We start from the raw sequence: 18382 nt of genomic DNA, 5'->3' as shown, positions 1-18382 counted from the left end.
GCGTCGGAGGGGGTAGGTTGCGGGAGGGAAGAGCAAGGAGCGATAAGACGAACCCACGGCGTCGGAGGGGGTAGGTTGCGGGAGGGAAGAGCAAGGAGCGATAAGACGAACCCACGGCGTCGGAGGGGGTAGGGTGCGGGAGGGAAGAGCAAGGAGCGATAAGACGAACCCACGGCGTTGGAGGGGGTAGGGTGCGGGGGGGGGGAAGAGCAAGGAGCGATAAGACGAACCCACGGCGTCGGAGGGGGTAGGGTGCGGGAGAGAAGAGAAAGGAGCGATAAGACGAACCCACGGCGTCGGAAGGGGTAGGGTGCGGGAGGGAAGAGCAAGGAGCGATAAGACGAACCCACGGCGTCGGAGGGGGTAGGTTGCGGGAGGGAAGAGCAAGGAGCGATAAGACGAACCCACGGCGTCGGAGGGGGTAGGTTGCGGGAGGGAAGAGCAAGGAGCGATAAGACGAACCCACGGCGTCGGAGGGGGTAGGGTGCGGGAGGGAAGAGCAAGGAGCGATAAGACGAACCCATGGCGTCGGAGGGGGTAGGGTGCGGGAGTAAAGAGCAAGGAGCGATAACACGAACCCACGGCGTCGGAAGGGGTAGGGTGCGGGAGTGAAGAGCAAGCAGCGATAAGACGAACCCACGGCGTCGGAGGGGGTAGGTTGCGGGAGGGAAGAGCAAGGAGCGATAAGACGAACCCACGGCGTCGGAGGGGGTAGGGTGCGGGAGGGAAGAGCAAGGAGCGATAACACGAACCCACGGCGTCGGAGGGGGTAGGGTGCGGGAGAGAAGAGAAAGGAGCGATAAGACGAACCCACGGCGTCGGAGGGGGTAGGGTGCGGGAGTGAAGAGCAAGCAGCGATAAGACGAACCCACGGCGTCGGAGGGGGTAGGGTGCAGGAGGGAAGAGCAAGGAGCGATAATACGAACCCACGGCGTCGGAGGGGGTAGGGTGCGGGAGAGAAGAGCATTGAGCGATAAGACGAACCCACGTCTTCGGAAGGGGTAGGGTGCGGGAGAGAAGAGCAAGGAGCGATAAGACGAACCCACGGCGTCGGAGGGGGTAGGGTGCGGGAGAGAAGAGAAAGGAGCGACAAGACGAACCTGGAGCGGGTAGGGGGCGACAGGAGGATACCCTTGATATCAGGGGAAGTTCTTGACACATGGAATTTGTACTAAACCCAGGCTTGCACTGTATGCGTAGGAGGGGGTGGGGTGGGGGGCAATATGTGTGAGGCTCTTTGTCAAAATCATCGATTGTACTAAAAGTCCTTTTTCTCTTTTATTAAAAAAATGCCCTAATCAGAATTACATCCACACGCATACGTGTTCACACTATTTCATGGTTAATAAATCCATTACTGGACAACACTCACCTAAGACTGAATAATGAGAAAGTTAAAATGTTTATACAGACCTTGGCGGCTGCTAAAAAGTTAACCCTCACCAACTAACCATAAATACGCGGCCTTATCAATCCATAATCGGGGGGGGGGGGGGGGGGGGGGTGAATAGATTCGCGGATCGCCGGATTCGGCCCCGAAATTGTCACGGACTGCGATAAGCTCTTAGTAAAAAAAAAACTATGGCTACGTACGATATGCATCTGAAAAATCAGAAGTCAAGTCAGAACCATAAGACTATTCTATGTTGTGCTTTTTATAGCTGTGACTATAGCTGACTATTCTATTTCGTGCTTGTTATAGCTGTGACTATAGCTGACTATTCTATGCTGTGTTGGTTATAGCTTTGTTCAGTGTGGCGGTTTGAATAGCTGTGTTCAGTGTTCAGTATGCCAGTTTTGTGTTCAGTACTTCCAGTGGACCAGATCTTGATAATTCGCCGCAGGGCGCTTCTCAAATTCCTGATATGCGTTGCTTTGCGCATGCTCAGAAACTTTTTGTTTGGCAGCATCATGTGGGGGGCCCGCGACAGGCTTCAGGGACTCGTATGTAGATGATTGGCCCACCTCCTCGTAAGTGTGGTCCGAGTCTGCCGCCCTCGGTGTCATTTCAATGGGGTTGTCATAGCAGTGATCCGCATCATCAGCCTTGATACCTTCGGTGGAATGAATCCGTTTTCTGTTTTTCATGTATTTGCGTACGCGCCAGGAGATGAGACCGATGATTATGAGGCCACCCGCGGAGCAAGCAGAAACTATGGTTACTATAGTAACAGTGCCTGAGGCCTGCTTGGCTGGCTTTTTACCTGAAATAAAATAATAAATTGTTTCGATGTTACTTTCACGCAACTATTGTCAAGTGACTGACATAATAATTTCTATTGAGAGCTCAAAGGAATGTCGCGTAAGCACTTTCCCAACAAAAGGGCATAGAAATTTTACATGGTATCTCATGTCCCATTTACTTCGTTGACACCATTGCCTGAATTGCCAATTACTATTTATGCTAAGGATTTAAAGCATCTGCTTTACCTCAAAGAACGTCTTTTGTCGCTTTAATCAATATTATCATTTTAAGAACTCCAAGCATCTGCTTACATCAAGAGATCCTTTCATCCTCCTAAATTATATTTTCCAACACCCGTCCTTTCCGCAAAGGGAACGGCTTTCACCTTTTCCGGCACAAAGAAAATTACTTTGTAATAGTCAGCTATAGTCACAGCTATAACAAGCACGAAATAAAATAGTCAGCTATAGTCACAGCTATAACAAGCACGGCATAGAATAGTCAGCTATAGTCATAGCTATAACAAGCACAGCATAGAATAGTCAGCTATAGTCACAGCTATAACAAGCACGAAATAGAATAGTCAGTTATAGTCACAGCTATAACAAGCACGGCATAGAATAGTCAGCTATAGTCATAGCTATAACAAGCACAGCATAGAATAGTCAGCTATAGTCACAGCTATAACAAGCACGGCATAGAATAGTCAGCTATAGTCATAGCTATAACAAGCACAGCATAGAATAGTCAGCTATAGTCACAGCTATAACAAGCACGGCATAGAATAGTCAGTTATAGTCACAGCTATAACAAGCACGGCATAGAATAGTCAGCTAGAAGTCACAGCTATAACAAGCACGCCATAGAATAGTCAGCTATAGTCACAGCTATATAACAAGCACAGCATAGAATAGTCAGCTATAGTCACAGCTATAACAAGCACATCATAGAATAGTCAGCTATAGTCACAGCTATAACAAGCACGGCATAGAATAGTCAGCTAAAGTGACAGCTATAACAAGCACGGCATAGAATAGTCAGCTATAGTCACAGCTATAACAAGCACGGCATAGAATAGTCAGCTATAGTCACAGCTATATAACAAGCATGGCATAGAATAGTCAGCTATAGTCACAGCTATAACAAGCACGAAATAGAATAGTCAGCTATAGTCACAGCTAGAACAAGCACGGCATAGAATAGTCAGTTATAGTCACAGCTATAACAAGCACGGAATAGAATAATCAGCTATAGTGGCAGCTATAACAAGCACGGCGTAGAATAGTCAGCTATAGTCACAGCTATAACAAGCATGGCATAGAATAGTCAGCTATAGTCATAGCTATAACAAGCACAGCATAGAATAGTCAGCTATAGTCACAGCTATAACAAGCACGGCATAGAATAGTCAGCTATAGTCATAGCTATAACAAGCACAGCATAGAATAGTCAGCTATAGTCACAGCTATAACAAGCACGGCATAGAATAGTCAGTTATAGTCACAGCTATAACAAGCACGGCATAGAATAGTCAGCTAGAAGTCACAGCTATAACAAGCACGCCATAGAATAGTCAGCTATAGTCACAGCTATATAACAAGCACAGCATAGAATAGTCAGCTATAGTCACAGCTATAACAAGCACATCATAGAATAGTCAGCTATAGTCACAGCTATAACAAGCACGGCATAGAATAGTCAGCTATAGTGACAGCTATAACAAGCACGGCATAGAATAGTCAGCTATAGTCACAGCTATAACAAGCACGGCATAGAATAGTCAGCTATAGTCACAGCTATATAACAAGCATGGCATAGAATAGTCAGCTATAGTCACAGCTATAACAAGCACGAAATAGAATAGTCAGCTATAGTCACAGCTAGAACAAGCACGGCATAGAATAGTCAGTTATAGTCACAGCTATAACAAGCACGGAATAGAATAATCAGCTATAGTGGCAGCTATAACAAGCACGGCGTAGAATAGTCAGCTATAGTCACAGCTATAACAAGCATGGCATAGAATAGTCAGCTATAGTCACAGCTATAACAAGCACGAAATAGAATAGTCAGCTAGAAGTCACAGCTATAACAAGCACGGCATATAATAGTCAGCTATAGTCACAGCTATAACAAGCACAGCATAGAATAGTCAGCTATAGTCACAGCTATAACAAGCACGGCATAGAATTGTCAGCTATAGTCACAGCTATAACAAGCACAGCATAGAATAGTCAGCTATAGTCACAGCTATAACAAGCACGGCATAGAATAGTCAGCTATAGTCACAGCTATAACAAGCACGGCATAGAATAGTCAGCTATAGTCACAGCTATAACAAGCACAGCATAGAATAGTCAGCTATAGTCACAGCTATAACAAGCACAGCATAGAATAGTCAGCTATATTCACAGCTATATCAAGCACAGCATAGAATAGTCAGCTATAGTCACAGCTATAACAAGCACGGCATAGAATAGTCAGCTATAGTCACAGCGATAACAAGCACGGCATAGAATAGTCAGCTATAGTCACAGCTATAACAAGCACGGCATAGAATAGTCAGCTATAGTCACAGCTATAACAAGCACGGCATAGAATAGTCAGCTATAGTCACAGCGATAACAAGCACGGTATAGAAGGGTCAGCTATGTCACAGCTATAACAAGCACGGCATAGAATAGTCAGCTATAGTCACATCTATAACCAGAACGGCATAGAATAGTCAGCTATAGTCACAGCTATAACAAGCACAGCATAGAATAGTCAGCAATAGTCACAGCTATAACCAGAACGGCATAGAATAGTCAGCTATAGTCACAGCTATAACAAGCACGGTATAGAATAGTCAGCTATAGTCACAGCTATAGCAAGCACGGCATAGAATAGTCAGCTAGTCACAGCTATAACAAGCACAGCATAGAATAGTCAGCTATAGTCACAGCTATACGGTTCAATAGGAAGTGCACGCATAAAAAGGGAGGCAGAGAAAGGTAGAATTAAAGCAGAAGACCCGGAGGAACCAGGACTGACGGAATTAAGCAAGTACCAATCTACGCTGTTATCTTGTCTACGTTGTCGCGAACCCCCCGTGACATTACAATGACTTATTATAACCTAGCTATCAGATGCCTGGGCGGAACAGACGAGAACGCTGGCTTTATGAAGCTTCGAGACCCTGAACTTATGTAAGAACTTGAGCGCGAGCGTGAAAACCAGTCGAACGTAAACGCAAGAAAAATCCTTCGCTTGCACCTGTTGCACTTTGCTCGAGTGTAGGCAAGTTATTCTCCGTAAATTTTAACACCTTATGTCATTTTAGGTTATTTACCTTGAATCGGCTAATTTGGGCATTAAGCCAAATGACTCCTGGATTCGTTTAAGAGATGACTTTGGGGTAAACCAATTTTAGGGTGGTAATATCACAAGGCAACTTTACGAAAGTTTTACGTCCAAACTTATTTATGTTAATATAACCTGTGAAAAGTGGTCTAGAAAAGGATTTCATTTCGAGATGATGATAGTCGTACCGGTACAATATGGGGTCTTTTTTTGTTTTTAAAATTTTATGGTAGATATTTTTGGTTTTGACATTTTGGTCTATATTGATGAATGATAATGAGACTTACCCATGCCTGGAAGAGTATCGGTAGGAGTTTGTGTCGTAGGACCAGATGGTGTACTCTCTTGAGCTTAAATATCAATCAGGACTAACATTATAGCAGAGGTTAAAGGATAACTCGCCCTCGAATATACGAGACAGACAGACAGAAGGACAAGAAAACGGATGGTCATTACCATTTGTGTGGTCACGGTCTTGTGTGCTCTGTGGTCGAGTTGTTGTTACAGGGGCTGTACAAAAAAGTAATTAAGCAGTAATAGATATTCATTACTTAATAAAATGGATCAGATATCTATATATACGCCGTTTAACTTAGCCTTGGTACCTATACACGTCTTCCCGTCGCCAATAAGACCGTCAGGACACGATCGACACAACACACCATCCGGGATTTCTCTGCACTTAACTCCTGGGTAACACGTGTCTTCGCCACAAATGCGCTCTTTCTCATCACATAGGGCGCCTTTATAGCCCACGTGACATCGGCAAGTGTAGTTGTTTATTCCATCGATACATGTTCCTGAGAATGAATGATCAAAATTTCAACAACAATTGTCGAGCCCCGATAACGGATCATGCAAAAGAAATGTGGAAACATTGGGTTATCGGGGTGTTGTTCGAATGAAGATGTTCGAATAACAGAGTGTTCTTGTTACCGTGGGTTCGGGTTTCTGGGTATTCGGGTTACTGGGTGTTCGAGTTATTGAGGATTCGGGTTATTGAGGGTTCGGGTTACAGGATGTTCGAGTTTTTTAGTTTTCGGGTTACTGGATGTTCGAGTTATTAAGGATTCGGGTTACTGGGTGTTCGGGTTATTTAGGGTTCGGGTTACTGAGTGTTCGGGTTATTGAGGGTTCGGGTTACTGGGTGTTCGGGTTATTGAGGGTTCGGGTTACTTGGTATTCGGGTTATTGAGGATTCGGGTTACTGGGTGTTCGGGTTATTGAGGGTTCAGGTTACTGGGTGTTTGAGTTATAGAGACCAAAAATCCTCGATTTTTATACCCTACCAAAGACCTACGGCTAAAATTACATACCCTACCGCTCAAAATTATACCCAATAAGTCGTGATTAAAGCGGAAATTCACTGTCAATCAAATGGTGTTTAAATAAATTGTCTTTTTCGCTTAATGCGACAATGTGTGTATTGGTCAGCCATACTGACAACATTGTCCACTCTACCAGAGACCTAACAAGAAAACAAGCAAAAAGCGAAAAAAAGATACCCTATCGTAGACCTCAAGAGCCAAAACACCCTACCTCAAAGGGCGGCACATACCCGTATAACAAATATGAGGGAGTACCCACCCCCTCCGGGCTAGCTTTCTTGTTTTTCCACGCCGTTTGCGCTACTCGATCGAGCCACTGTGAAAATATAAGCGCTTTATTTTCTTCACAAACGTTTTGCTAACTTTCAATACATCTGCGATTTTCGTGTTATTCAAGCCAACCTGAACGAGCAAGTAAACAACTCTCCAACGAAGAGCAAGTGGGTAACTTCGAACCATTTCGATCAGTAATGGCGGCTTTCCGTTTCAGGTACCGGCTCCATTTGATTGACGGCTAAGAATCGCCAATTGCCAATCGCCGATTTATTCCGGTGGTCGCGTAACAATGCATACAGTGGTAAAACCCGATAAAAGGCAATAGCTCTTTCAAACTTCATTAATTATTCAATAGCTATTTTGCCAATCTGGTGAACGGTTCTGGTCACAAGAATGGAACTATTCTAGCGAGACTCGGAAAGCGTGACCAAATAGGTTTCATTTCCTGGAGAAAGCGGAGTTGAATAAAAGTGAGTTTTGAATGTTTTCACTACATAAACCATTACATTTACTACTTAACTAACATTACTCGATTAAAAGTTTTTTTTATTATTAATAAGTACATGCTAGATCAAATATGATCGCTCATGCAAACGTGATATTTTAATATCGTGCAAACGTGCTACACACAAACATGGTAACTAAAATGTACCATAAAGAATGGGGGTAATGGTGACAAATAATTCACAAGATTACCACCTCGCCATCATTTCACGGGCTTTCGCCTTACCGTTGACACAAAGGCTAGGTTGGCAATCATCAATGTCACTTTCACATCGGCTTCCGTTGAATCCCGCAGGGCAGGCGCACTCGTACTGGCCAGACCCCCGTGGGTGGTAGGGGTGGGGATGGCATGTTCCCCCGTGTTGGCACGGGCAGTCCATCGCCTTTACAGTAACTGTCGTTGTATCGCTGGCGTTGCACTCATCGGTGGCTACGAATTTGAACGTCTTGCTGTCGGAGGTGGTCATGGTGATGTTCAGTTGTCCATCTGGCGTGAACACGTAGCCCTGCGCGTCGGTGTTGGCAAGGGAGTACGTAACGGGACGGTTATCTGGATCCAGAGCTTCAATCTGAAGCGATAAATTCTCTCCAACTAATGCGAATTGAACTGGAAGTGTGGTGAAAACAGGCGGGGAATTAACTGAAAAAGATATTTAAGTAATATTTAGTCAATATAAAATTGCCACTTCATTGAAATAGCCAGTGTTTTCATTATCAAATCTAAAAAAAAAAAAAAAAAAAACTAAAGTTCAAACTTCGGACACCGTTTTTGTTCTTGACTTCTTCGCTTCGAATGCATGTATCCGTAAAGTGTTGCCTTGCGTAAATAGCGCCACAAAATCACGTATTCCATTTTGTAGCATTTTGAATTCTAAATTATTCAAACTATTTACTTCAAAGTGTGTGATGACCATGAATCACTGGCTGAAAGATTCCTCTATCGTTTTCACCATTACGCTTGTTCCATGTAAACTGACTATTTGCGTTTCACAATTACGCTTGTTCTATGTAAACTGACTGTTTGCGTTCCAGCATTACGCCTGTTCCATGTAAACTGACTGTTTGCGTTTTACAATTACGCCTGTTCCATGTAAACTGGCTCTTTGCGTTTTTCCTTTACGCCTGTTCCATGAAAACTGACTGTTTGCGATTTACCTTTAAGCCTGTTTCATGTAAACTGACTGTTTATGTTTAACCTTTACGCCTGTTCCATGTAAACTGGCTCTTTGCGTTTTACCTTTACGCCTGTTCCATGTAAACTGACTGTTTGTGTTTTACCTTAAAGCCTGTTCGATGAAAACTGACTGTTTGCGTTTTACCTTTACGCCTGTTCAATGTAAAAATGACTGTTTGCGTTTTACCTTTACGCCTGTTCCCTGTAATCTGGCTGTTTGCGTTTTACCTTAACGCGTATTCCATGTAAACTGGCTCTTTGCGTTCTACATTTAGGCCTGTTCCATGTAAACTGGCGCTTTGCGTTCTACATTTACGCTTGTTCCATGTAAACTGACTGTTTGTGTTTTACCTTAACGCCTGTTCCATTTAAACTGACTGTTTGCGTTTTACCTTTACGCCTGTTCCATGAAAACTGACTGTTTGCGTTTTACCTTTACGCCTGTTCCATGTAAAAATGACTGTTTGCGTTTTACCTTTACGCCTGTTCCATGTAAACTGACTGTTTGTGTTTTACCTTAACGCCTGTTCCATTTAAACTGACTGTTTGCGTTTTACCTTTACACCTGTTCCATGAAAACTGACTGTTTGCGTTTTAGCTTTACGCCTGTTTCATGTAAAAATGACTGTTTGCGTTTTACCTTTACGCCTGTTATATGTAAACTGTTTGCGTTTTACCTTTAGGCCTGTTCCATGTAAACTGGCGCTTTGCGTTCTACATTTACGCTTGTTCCATGTAAACTGACTGTTTGTGTTTTACCTTAACGCCTGTTCCATTTAAACTGACTGTTTGCGTTTTACCTTTACGCCTGTTCCATGAAAACTGACTGTTTGCGTTTTACCTTTACGCCTGTTCCATGTAAAAATGACTGTTTGCGTTTTACCTTTACGCCTGTTCCATGTAAACTGACTGTTTGTGTTTTACCTTAACGCCTGTTCCATTTAAACTGACTGTTTGCGTTTTACCTTTACACCTGTTCCATGAAAACTGACTGTTTGCGTTTTAGCTTTACGCCTGTTTCATGTAAAAATGACTGTTTGCGTTTTACCTTTACGCCTGTTCCATGTAAACTGACTGATTGCGTTTTACCTTTACGCGTGTTCCATGTAAACTGTTTGCGTTTTACCTTTAGGCCTGTTCCATGTAAACTGGCTCTTTGCGTTCTACATTTACGCCTGTTCCATGTAAATTTGCTCTTTGCGTTTTACCTTTACGCCTGTTCCATGTAAACTGGCTCTTTCCATTTTACCTTTACGCCGACTCCATGTAAATTGGCTGGTATCTGGCTGGCATTGACGACACCACTCGTTCGGTTTAGCATCGTTTTGCGCAAAACAGTGGCCATTGATCAAGCAGGAGTCATGCTAAAACATTGAGATGATAATGAAACGTTCATGGGAATCAGTTTAAGGCATATCGGCGAAAAGGGGACACAAGACGGAGTATTTAGGGACGAGCTAGGTGCTATGCTCGATTGATGCAAGGGAGCACGGCAGAATGTGCTTCATTAAACGCGCGATTGAGATTATTACGAAAATAAACCACTTTGTTATGGAATCTGGGTAAACCCCAAGAGTCGAAAGTCAGAGACTCGAGACTTATAGGCCGAAAGTCGGAAAGATATCTAAAATATCGAAGAGTTTTACTTTTCCTCGCTCATGAATTTTATTTTTACTTTAAAACATATTTCAGATATCTTGTTCGACTCTCGGCCTATCAGTCTCGACTCTAGGGGTTTACCCAGACTCCTTTGTTATGCAACGCGTCATGTGTGTTTGTTTTGTAAGGGGAGTTATCAGTAGCGCTGTTGGGGGTGTGGGGCTCGGATTATGAAGTGGATTATGTTTGTCAACTGTGTCTTTGTTCGTATCATCTGCCCGAAGATATGGGATACGCGTAGTGTCGACACGAAGTGCCGACGAAGGATGCACGATGTGCATCTCCCTCTCTTCGGAAAGCATTCGTTAAATAGGAACACATTTTGCCGTGCTCCCTTGATTGATGTGCTCATTTTTTTATGTTTGTTAATCCCTTCTGTCTATTGGTATTAGTAAATCTATCAATATGATGGGGGGGGGGGGGGGTCTGTCCCTTACTCGGTGGAAAATAGTTTTCGTGTTATAGATGGTGCCATTCTATAGAATTGTAATCAAGTTAACGGGATTGTCGAGTTATCGAGGCCTAGATCCCTCGGATGATATCAAACTCTCACACTTTGACAAATTCATAAATCTAAGTCTGAACTTTTTAGAATATTTTTCAATCACTTTTTATAGGTAGTGATATTCGGGATATATTTCCCAGGGGGGGAGGGGAAGGGGGCGTTCGTATACATACCCTGAGGACAAAAGTGCCTGTCTTGCTGCACCTCATACAGACGGAGTCGTACGATATAAACCTCATCTTCTCCAGACTGGCGTCGATCTTGTTGTTGGAGATCCTAGTGTGCAGTCCTCCCGCGGGGGTCCCGAGATTTTCGTAGTCCCCTATCTTCGTTGGAGGGTCCGGAAGGCTGCATTTGACCCCAAATAAGTCAAACTGTTCGCCTTGTAGCTCGTGTGGTGATGAGTTTGGTGTCCAGTTGTTGCCATACACCTGATATGAGATCAATCACAGTTTAGAAACTGACAACGGGACTGTGAGATAAACCAAACTTATTTTTTTCACCTTGAATTCGGTTGCGTGACATGTGAGATTCTCTGAAGGTATAAATCCATCACCAAAGATGTTGGTCTTCTTGCATGGCATCCTTCTAATGTCACACAGACCCCCATCGTGAATCCTAGGAGAACCATCGACTTTAATCACACATTGAGAAGATAAATACTGTTGTTTTTGTCATTGTTGATAATGGTGAAGATAGTAATGAACGCTGGCAAGGAAGAGGAAGAGGACGAAGATAATGATGAAGATAATGATATTGACAATGGTTACGACGACGATGATAAGGATGATGATGATAATGATGATGATGATGATGGTGATGGTGATGGTGATGGTGATGGTGATGGTGATGGTGATGGTGATGGTGATGGTGATGGTGATGGTGATGGTGATGGTGATGGTGATGGTGATGGTGATGGTGATGGTGATGGTGATGAGACCAATGTTTAAATGGTCTCGTAGAGCATGAAATGGATCTGTTAAAACTCGAAGATCAACATAATTATAATACCAGAAACAAATGTAATATTAGGCTCCCTAGTGTGAAAAGAAACTGGGGCAAACAAAGAACTGAGTACCATGCAGTCAAGGATTTTAACTCACTTAGCCAGGACATTAAGAGATGCACAAATATTTGTACTTTTAAACGTAGTATTTCTCAATTTTTAACCTAGGTATTTTTATCATAGTATTTTTTTAATGTAACGATATATCAACAATATTTTTTTTTTCCATATATTTTTTATAGATTACTGTTATTATTTATAAGTCGAGGTCCTTTTTGAAAATCATTTTAAATGAAAAAGCTCTCCTCAATAAAGATTATTAATATTATTATTATTATTATGGTGATGGTGATGGTGATTATGATTACGATGTTGATGATGACGGCAAAGAAGACACGTGATTATGATGACTTTCCAGTTTCAGCCATATTGCCTTGGTCATGAGGATATTGTTTGAGGGTCATTACCATATTGTTTGAAGGTCATTACCATATTGTTTGAGGGTCATTACCATATTGTTTGAGGGTCATAATCATATTGTTTGAGGGTCATTACCATATTTTTGAGGGTCATTACCATACTCTCTCAGTCATAGACTTCGCCTCTCGGTCTTCTCTCTCTATTACTGCAGTTTGACATATTAGGCGCGTACACAGGGGGATGCGCAGGGTGCGTGCGCACCCCCCTTGGCGGCCAAAAAGTGGGCCATTTCTTATTAAGGATTCTTCAAATACTTTGCTTTTTTCAGATGATACCTATTGCTGCGCACCCCTCTCGGCAAATCCTGGGTACTTGGCTGCATATTCTGTGTACTCTCGCAGACGACTGTAACTAAATCGCCTTCTGGTTTCTGCCATTCAATCCTTAGAGCGTTTCAGCTGGCCAGCACTGAAATGGTTTCAAACCACGCCACCTCCCCTTAAGGCGCTGACCAGCGCTGAAACAGCACCAAATTCCGTTACATTGAATCATGGAGGCCAAAAGGCGATTTAGCAGTTGGAATTCGTTGACACGAGTTCCTCAATATTGAAAACTGCAGAAATGATACGGAAACGATGTGTTGATTGACATCTTACCGTTTGTTCACCTACCCAAGAAGTTAATGTACTGTGTCGATTGACATCTTACCGTTTGTTCACCTACCCCAGAAGTTCATGTACTGTGTCGATTGACAGGTTATCATTTGTTTACCTACCCAAGAAGTCCTGGTGCTGTGGTGATTGACATGTTACCGCTTGTTCACCTACCCTAGAAATTCTGGTACTGTGTCGATTGAAATGTTACCAGTTGTCACCTACCCTAGAAATTCTGGTACTGTGTCGATTGACATGTTACCAGTTGTTCACCTACCCTAAAAGTTCTGGTACTGTGTTGATTGACAAGGAGCAGTCTAGTGATGTGAAACCTTCTTCGCAGATACAAGTGCTGTTTGAGCAGTTGCCATGGTTACTGCACTCGTTAGGGCAAAGGTTTTCTACGATATCTGAAAATAATGATGATGAAAAAAGAGCTTATTGATATGGTGAAGAGGATTGTTGATATTAAATATTTGAATGGTAATCCTCTAACAAATTTACCTTTGCATAGACCAAAATAACTCCGGGAAGAAAAAGTGTTCATTGTATAATCTTGTCTAATCTTGGATGACTCAAACAAACTGCCTTTGTGTAGCATATAATTTGAGAAACAAAAATTACAATGTCAAAGTAACAGCTACAAAGTACCGATCTATCCAATCTATCCACCCGTCCGTCCGTCCGTCCGTCCATTCATCCGTTCGTCCGTCCGTCCGTCTGTCTGTCTGTTTGTCTGTCTCTCTGTCTTCCGTCTGTCTCTCTGTCTGTCTGTCCGTCCGTCCGTCCGTCTGTCCCTTTGTCTGTCTGTCTGTCTGTCTGTTTGTCTGTCTGTCTGTCTTCCGTCTGTCTCTCTGTCTGTCCGTCCGTCTGTCTGTCCGTCCGTCCGTCCGTCCGTCCGTCCGTCTGTCTGTCCGTCTGTCCCTCTGTCTGTCCGTCTGTCTGTCTGTCTGTCTGTCTGTCTGTCTGTCTGTCCGTCTGTCCGTCTGTCCGTCTGTCTGTCCATCTGTCCGTCTGTCCGTCTGTCTGTCTGTCTGTCCGTCTGTCCGTCTGTCCGTCTGTCCGTCTGTCCGTCTGTCCGTCTGTCCGTCTGTCCGTCTGTCCGTCTGTCCGTCTGTCCGTCTGTCCGTCTGTCCGTCTGTCCGCCCGTCTGTCTGTCCGTCTGTCTGTCTGTAGCCGGCAAATATTTTTTGTCGCTAGTCACTAGTTTTCATGTTTTGTCGGTAGTCGGTTACTCTTCAGGCCGTTTGTCGCCAGTCGGTTAACCCCATCCAGACCATCATGTTATGCAGAGTTATGCACTGCCTTGCATATTCCTATTATTGCGATATTGTCGTGATACTGTCGACAGTATTATTGTTTCTTTTTTTTCTACAAAAAAAAGCATGTTTCTAGTATAGGGTAAAGCTAGTAAGCACTCCATAGTGTTTTATTCCGTGGATTATTACGGGAACATTTGTGGGCATATTATGTTTTTGGGGATCATTCGCGCGCCGGGGATCATTTGCGGTCCTGTACAGACCTGAGTTTGAGATGTGCTCGCTAATAAACAGCTTCTGTGAGCGGCTGAGAGAGATTAGAGGGGATCAAAGTGGTTTCTAAAGACCACATTCTTATCACATCATCTTTAAGTTATGAATAGTAAGAGAAGATTTGAGACATTTGCGCCTTTTTGGTTTGTACTTATACTGTACATCTGCTTCAAAACACTCTTTTATAATGCTGAATGGATCATAAAGATCTTTTAGATACGAGCTAAGACATAACACGAATAGCATAGGGACATTTAGATACGAGCTAAGACATAACACGGATAGCATAAGGACTTTTAGATACGAGCTAAGACATAACACGAATAGCATAGGGACTTTTAGATACGAGCTAAGACATAACACGAATAGCATAGGGACTTTTAGATACGAGCTAAGACATAACGCGAATAGCATAGGGACTTTTAGATACGAGCTAAGACATAACGCGAATAGCATATGGACTTTTAGATACGAGCTAAGACATAACACGAATAGCATAGGGACTTTTAGATACGAGCTAAGACATAACATGAATAGCATAGGGACTTTTAGATACGAGCTAAGACATAACACTAATAGCATAGGGACTTTTAGATACGAGCTAAGACATAACACGAATAGCATAGGGACTTTTAGGTACGAGCTAAGACATAACACGAATAGCATAGGGACTTTTAGATACGAGCTAAGACATAACACGAATAGCATAGGGACTTTTAGATACGAGCTAAGAAATAACACGAATAGCATAGGGACTTTTAGATACGAGCTAAGACATAACACGAATAGCATAGGGACTTTTAGATACGAGCTAAGACATAACACGAATAGCATAGGGACTTTTAGATACGAGCTAAGACATAACACGAATAGCATAGGGATTTTTAGATACGAGCTAAGACATAACACGAATAGCATAGGGACTTGGAAGGGCTAATTGTATTATTGACGCTAAGAGTGTCAATTCTGAGCAATGTTTTAGGAAACAAAGCTCCTTAAAGAAAACTTGGATTGACATCGAGTAAGATGTCGCCTGGACACGGAAGTTAAAACACAAAGGTAACACAGGTTTTCGCGTTCTCAGGTTCTCTAAGCGGCCAGCTATAGAAACATAAGGCACGTTTATAAGCTAAATGAAAATATACTTAAATATCTCTAGATGGACGTTATTCCTTTTTTTGGTTGTAAAAGAATTACACACCAAACAACGCAAACATTCCTTACCATAATATGTTATAGATTCTAGACAGGCTCAAGTCACAAATAACACATTTTACTTGCCTCTTATTCGTCTAAGGAATGGCACGAGTGTTCCTGAACGTTGCAGCACTAAAAAAATCCCTTTTAAGATATCAAAATATATTTTCTGCAAACAAACTCGACCAACTATAGCTATGATAGTTTGCGAGTTTAAGTTTTGGAAAACAAGTTATCTGATACAGCCGCAACCAGTCTATTCTGGACCTATGACCTGAGATAACTAACCTTACGTCTACATTAAACGCCAGTCACAAATCATTACGTTTCATTGATTATTCTTCACGTCTAGCGGCGTTTCCATATTATTCGTTATTTAGCCTCATATGTAAAATGCAAAAATACCGTTAAAATGGCGAATAGTGACCGTGGTGTGAATTAACTAACGTTTGAGGCCCTCCCCCAAATCGCAGCTCAAAATACGTAACCCTCCCCCCCAAACATACCAGCACTCCCCCCACCCCCCGTTAAATAATTACTCTTCCCTACAAATAAAAACTGTATGGGACTTATGTAAGTTAAGTTGTGTCTTGGGCATGTTTTCGATAAAAAGTGGTTTGATTTTGGGATATCTTGATATACTAAAAAAAGTAACAACTTTATTCACTGACAAAAGTGTCAATCTTCTAGCACGGCACACGTCTCGATAATAGGGACTCTCTTAAACGGGGTCAACAATTCACCGGAAGAAACTTTCACTCAGACCAACCATCACTATTATTCTCCCAATGACGAAGGCAGGGCCCTCTGAATGGTCGATGTCCGATATTCTCTCATAATAATGGCAACGCTTGTATGATAAACCACTACAAATACAACAGAAGAGACATAACTCCAGGAAAATTTCACTACACAAAAATGCGATACCCGAATTCTATACCCCAAAATACGTGACTTATAACCCCCCTCACAAGTGTTATAATGCCATAACGAGGAGACTGTGCATCCAAGAATAGGAGGCTACATACATGCAACTTTATTTGTCCACAAATTTCTATACATTTCAATAGGTATATTACATTATACATGTATATGATGTAATAAAAATAATATAAAAGGTGACGAGTGCCCATGGTTAAAATGCTTAACCAGAGTCACCATTCAGGCCCTAAGGGAGTGTCATCCCTCAAGACTCAGGATACCTTAATTTAAGGCCCCCAATTGATTGTCATATAATCCCCCCTTACCCTCAGCTTAATTATTGAACAGACTTCTCCCTTAAACTATTTCACAATCTTGTATATCTAAAAGCCTCGCTTTAAATGGCTTATTACAGCAGTAATCCGTCACAGATTTTGAACATCAAAAATGCATTGTTTTTGAAAGCCAGTTTAATTAATCAAAACTTGTAAGCTGCACTGGTGTTATAGAATCCTGAATTAAGCTCGAGATGTACATACACACTTCAAATAAGGCTGAACTAAAGAATCCTTGTGCCCGCGTTGGCTCATGGGTATCAAAAAAATGAGCAAATTCAAATTTGATTTTTATTTTCATCTTTTTTGTGCTTTTTACCACTTGCACTGGGGCTTTCACAACATGTGGTTTTGTGATTTACATGCTATCCATGATGCATTCGCGGGTCACGACACATGTATTTCCACGATACATCCTAATTCAAAATCAGTAATTTCATGACACAGTACCAACTAACAAATATTTATACATCTTTATGTCTATTGTCACTTTACAGGCGCTCAAAGCTGTATTCAGTCCACCACCTCGTGAAACACCTCCATTTCGTCGGGTGTGAATTTGCAGGTGCCAGCAAAGACGTCACACATGCCATCAGATGTGGCGCCCTGGGGACGAGCGTACGTGTGTGGCTCCGTATAGGACGCTTTTTTACCCCCCGCGTTGTAAGCGATGTACAGGTCACAATCACCACCAAACACCGGACCACCAAACACCGGACCGAAACGTGTGCGGTCACAAATGGCATATTCATCTGGCGTGCGCCTCAATGGCAACTTTTCAGGGCGGTAGCCATTCTTGTTACACAGCGTGAACAAGAATGACCTGCTGGAGGACTGGTATCCTCGGTCACTCACTTTGAAGAACATAGAACAAAATGCGTCATTTTTATAATAAAAACTAGAATAAATACGACAAAAATTGTGTTTTGGTATATCATAACAGCTGAACTCGTATAATTTAAATTTTCAAATGTCAGAATTGTCACTTTTCGTTAGTATGACCAAATAATAATAAAAAAAATAGTAAAGAAGCTTCTATGCATTCATGAATTGTGTCTTTTCCAGTTAAGATCTGCTTTTTTTCGACCCGCGGGGTTTCCACCCTCCAGATATCGGCACTGAAAAATATTACTTCCCGGCTTGCAGAAATGTCCAATTTTTTCATAAAGAGGGGGTAGGGGAGGTGGGAGATAGCCCTTTTCGAGGATAGAAAATAAGTTAAAGTAAAAGATCTTTTAACCCCCATCCCATTTAAGCCCCTGTCTATAATAATTAAGCCCCCACCCCTGCCTGATTTGGGTTTTGTTTTTTTGTACAAATGAAGTAATATAAATACTTATTAATA

The 18382-nt window shown here is 42.4% G+C and overlaps 2 protein-coding genes across 3 annotated transcripts in view; both read right to left on the bottom strand.

Annotated features, from left to right (window-relative positions):
• Positions 1 to 1265: 1265 nt before the first annotated feature.
• Positions 1266 to 18382, bottom strand: part of LOC116615461 (von Willebrand factor D and EGF domain-containing protein) — an 81274-nt gene continuing 64157 nt past the window's right edge. The window contains exons 1-9 of one of the 2 annotated variants that reach the window (XM_048722052.1): positions 13330 to 13822; positions 11477 to 11591; positions 11147 to 11404; positions 10059 to 10173; positions 7862 to 8275; positions 6133 to 6327; positions 5984 to 6037; positions 5815 to 5877; positions 1266 to 2204 (exon numbers count right to left, since the gene is read on the bottom strand). In XM_048722052.1, coding sequence (XP_048578009.1) covers positions 1804 to 2204; positions 5815 to 5877; positions 5984 to 6037; positions 6133 to 6327; positions 7862 to 8275; positions 10059 to 10173; positions 11147 to 11404; positions 11477 to 11557 — 1581 coding nt within the window. In that variant the 5' untranslated portion in view covers positions 11558 to 11591; positions 13330 to 13822 and the 3' untranslated portion in view covers positions 1266 to 1803. Of the gene's footprint in view, positions 2205 to 5814; positions 5878 to 5983; positions 6038 to 6132; positions 6328 to 7861; positions 8276 to 10058; positions 10174 to 11146; positions 11405 to 11476; positions 11592 to 13329; positions 13823 to 18382 lie in introns of those variants that run through there. The other variant, XM_048722051.1, reaches the window with a different exon arrangement.
• LOC5503660 (tripartite motif-containing protein 45) overlaps positions 16795 to 18382 on the bottom strand; it is a 78972-nt gene continuing 77384 nt past the window's right edge. Inside the window, exon 5 of the mRNA XM_048722053.1 lies at positions 16795 to 17891. Coding sequence (XP_048578010.1) covers positions 17551 to 17891 — 341 coding nt within the window. The 3' untranslated portion in view covers positions 16795 to 17550. The remainder of the gene's footprint in view (positions 17892 to 18382) is intronic.

Source organism: Nematostella vectensis, chromosome 14, assembly GCF_932526225.1.
Source record: "Nematostella vectensis chromosome 14, jaNemVect1.1, whole genome shotgun sequence".
Classification (NCBI taxonomy): domain Eukaryota; kingdom Metazoa; phylum Cnidaria; class Anthozoa; order Actiniaria; family Edwardsiidae; genus Nematostella; species Nematostella vectensis.
This window is presented reverse-complemented; position numbering and strand designations above follow the sequence as displayed.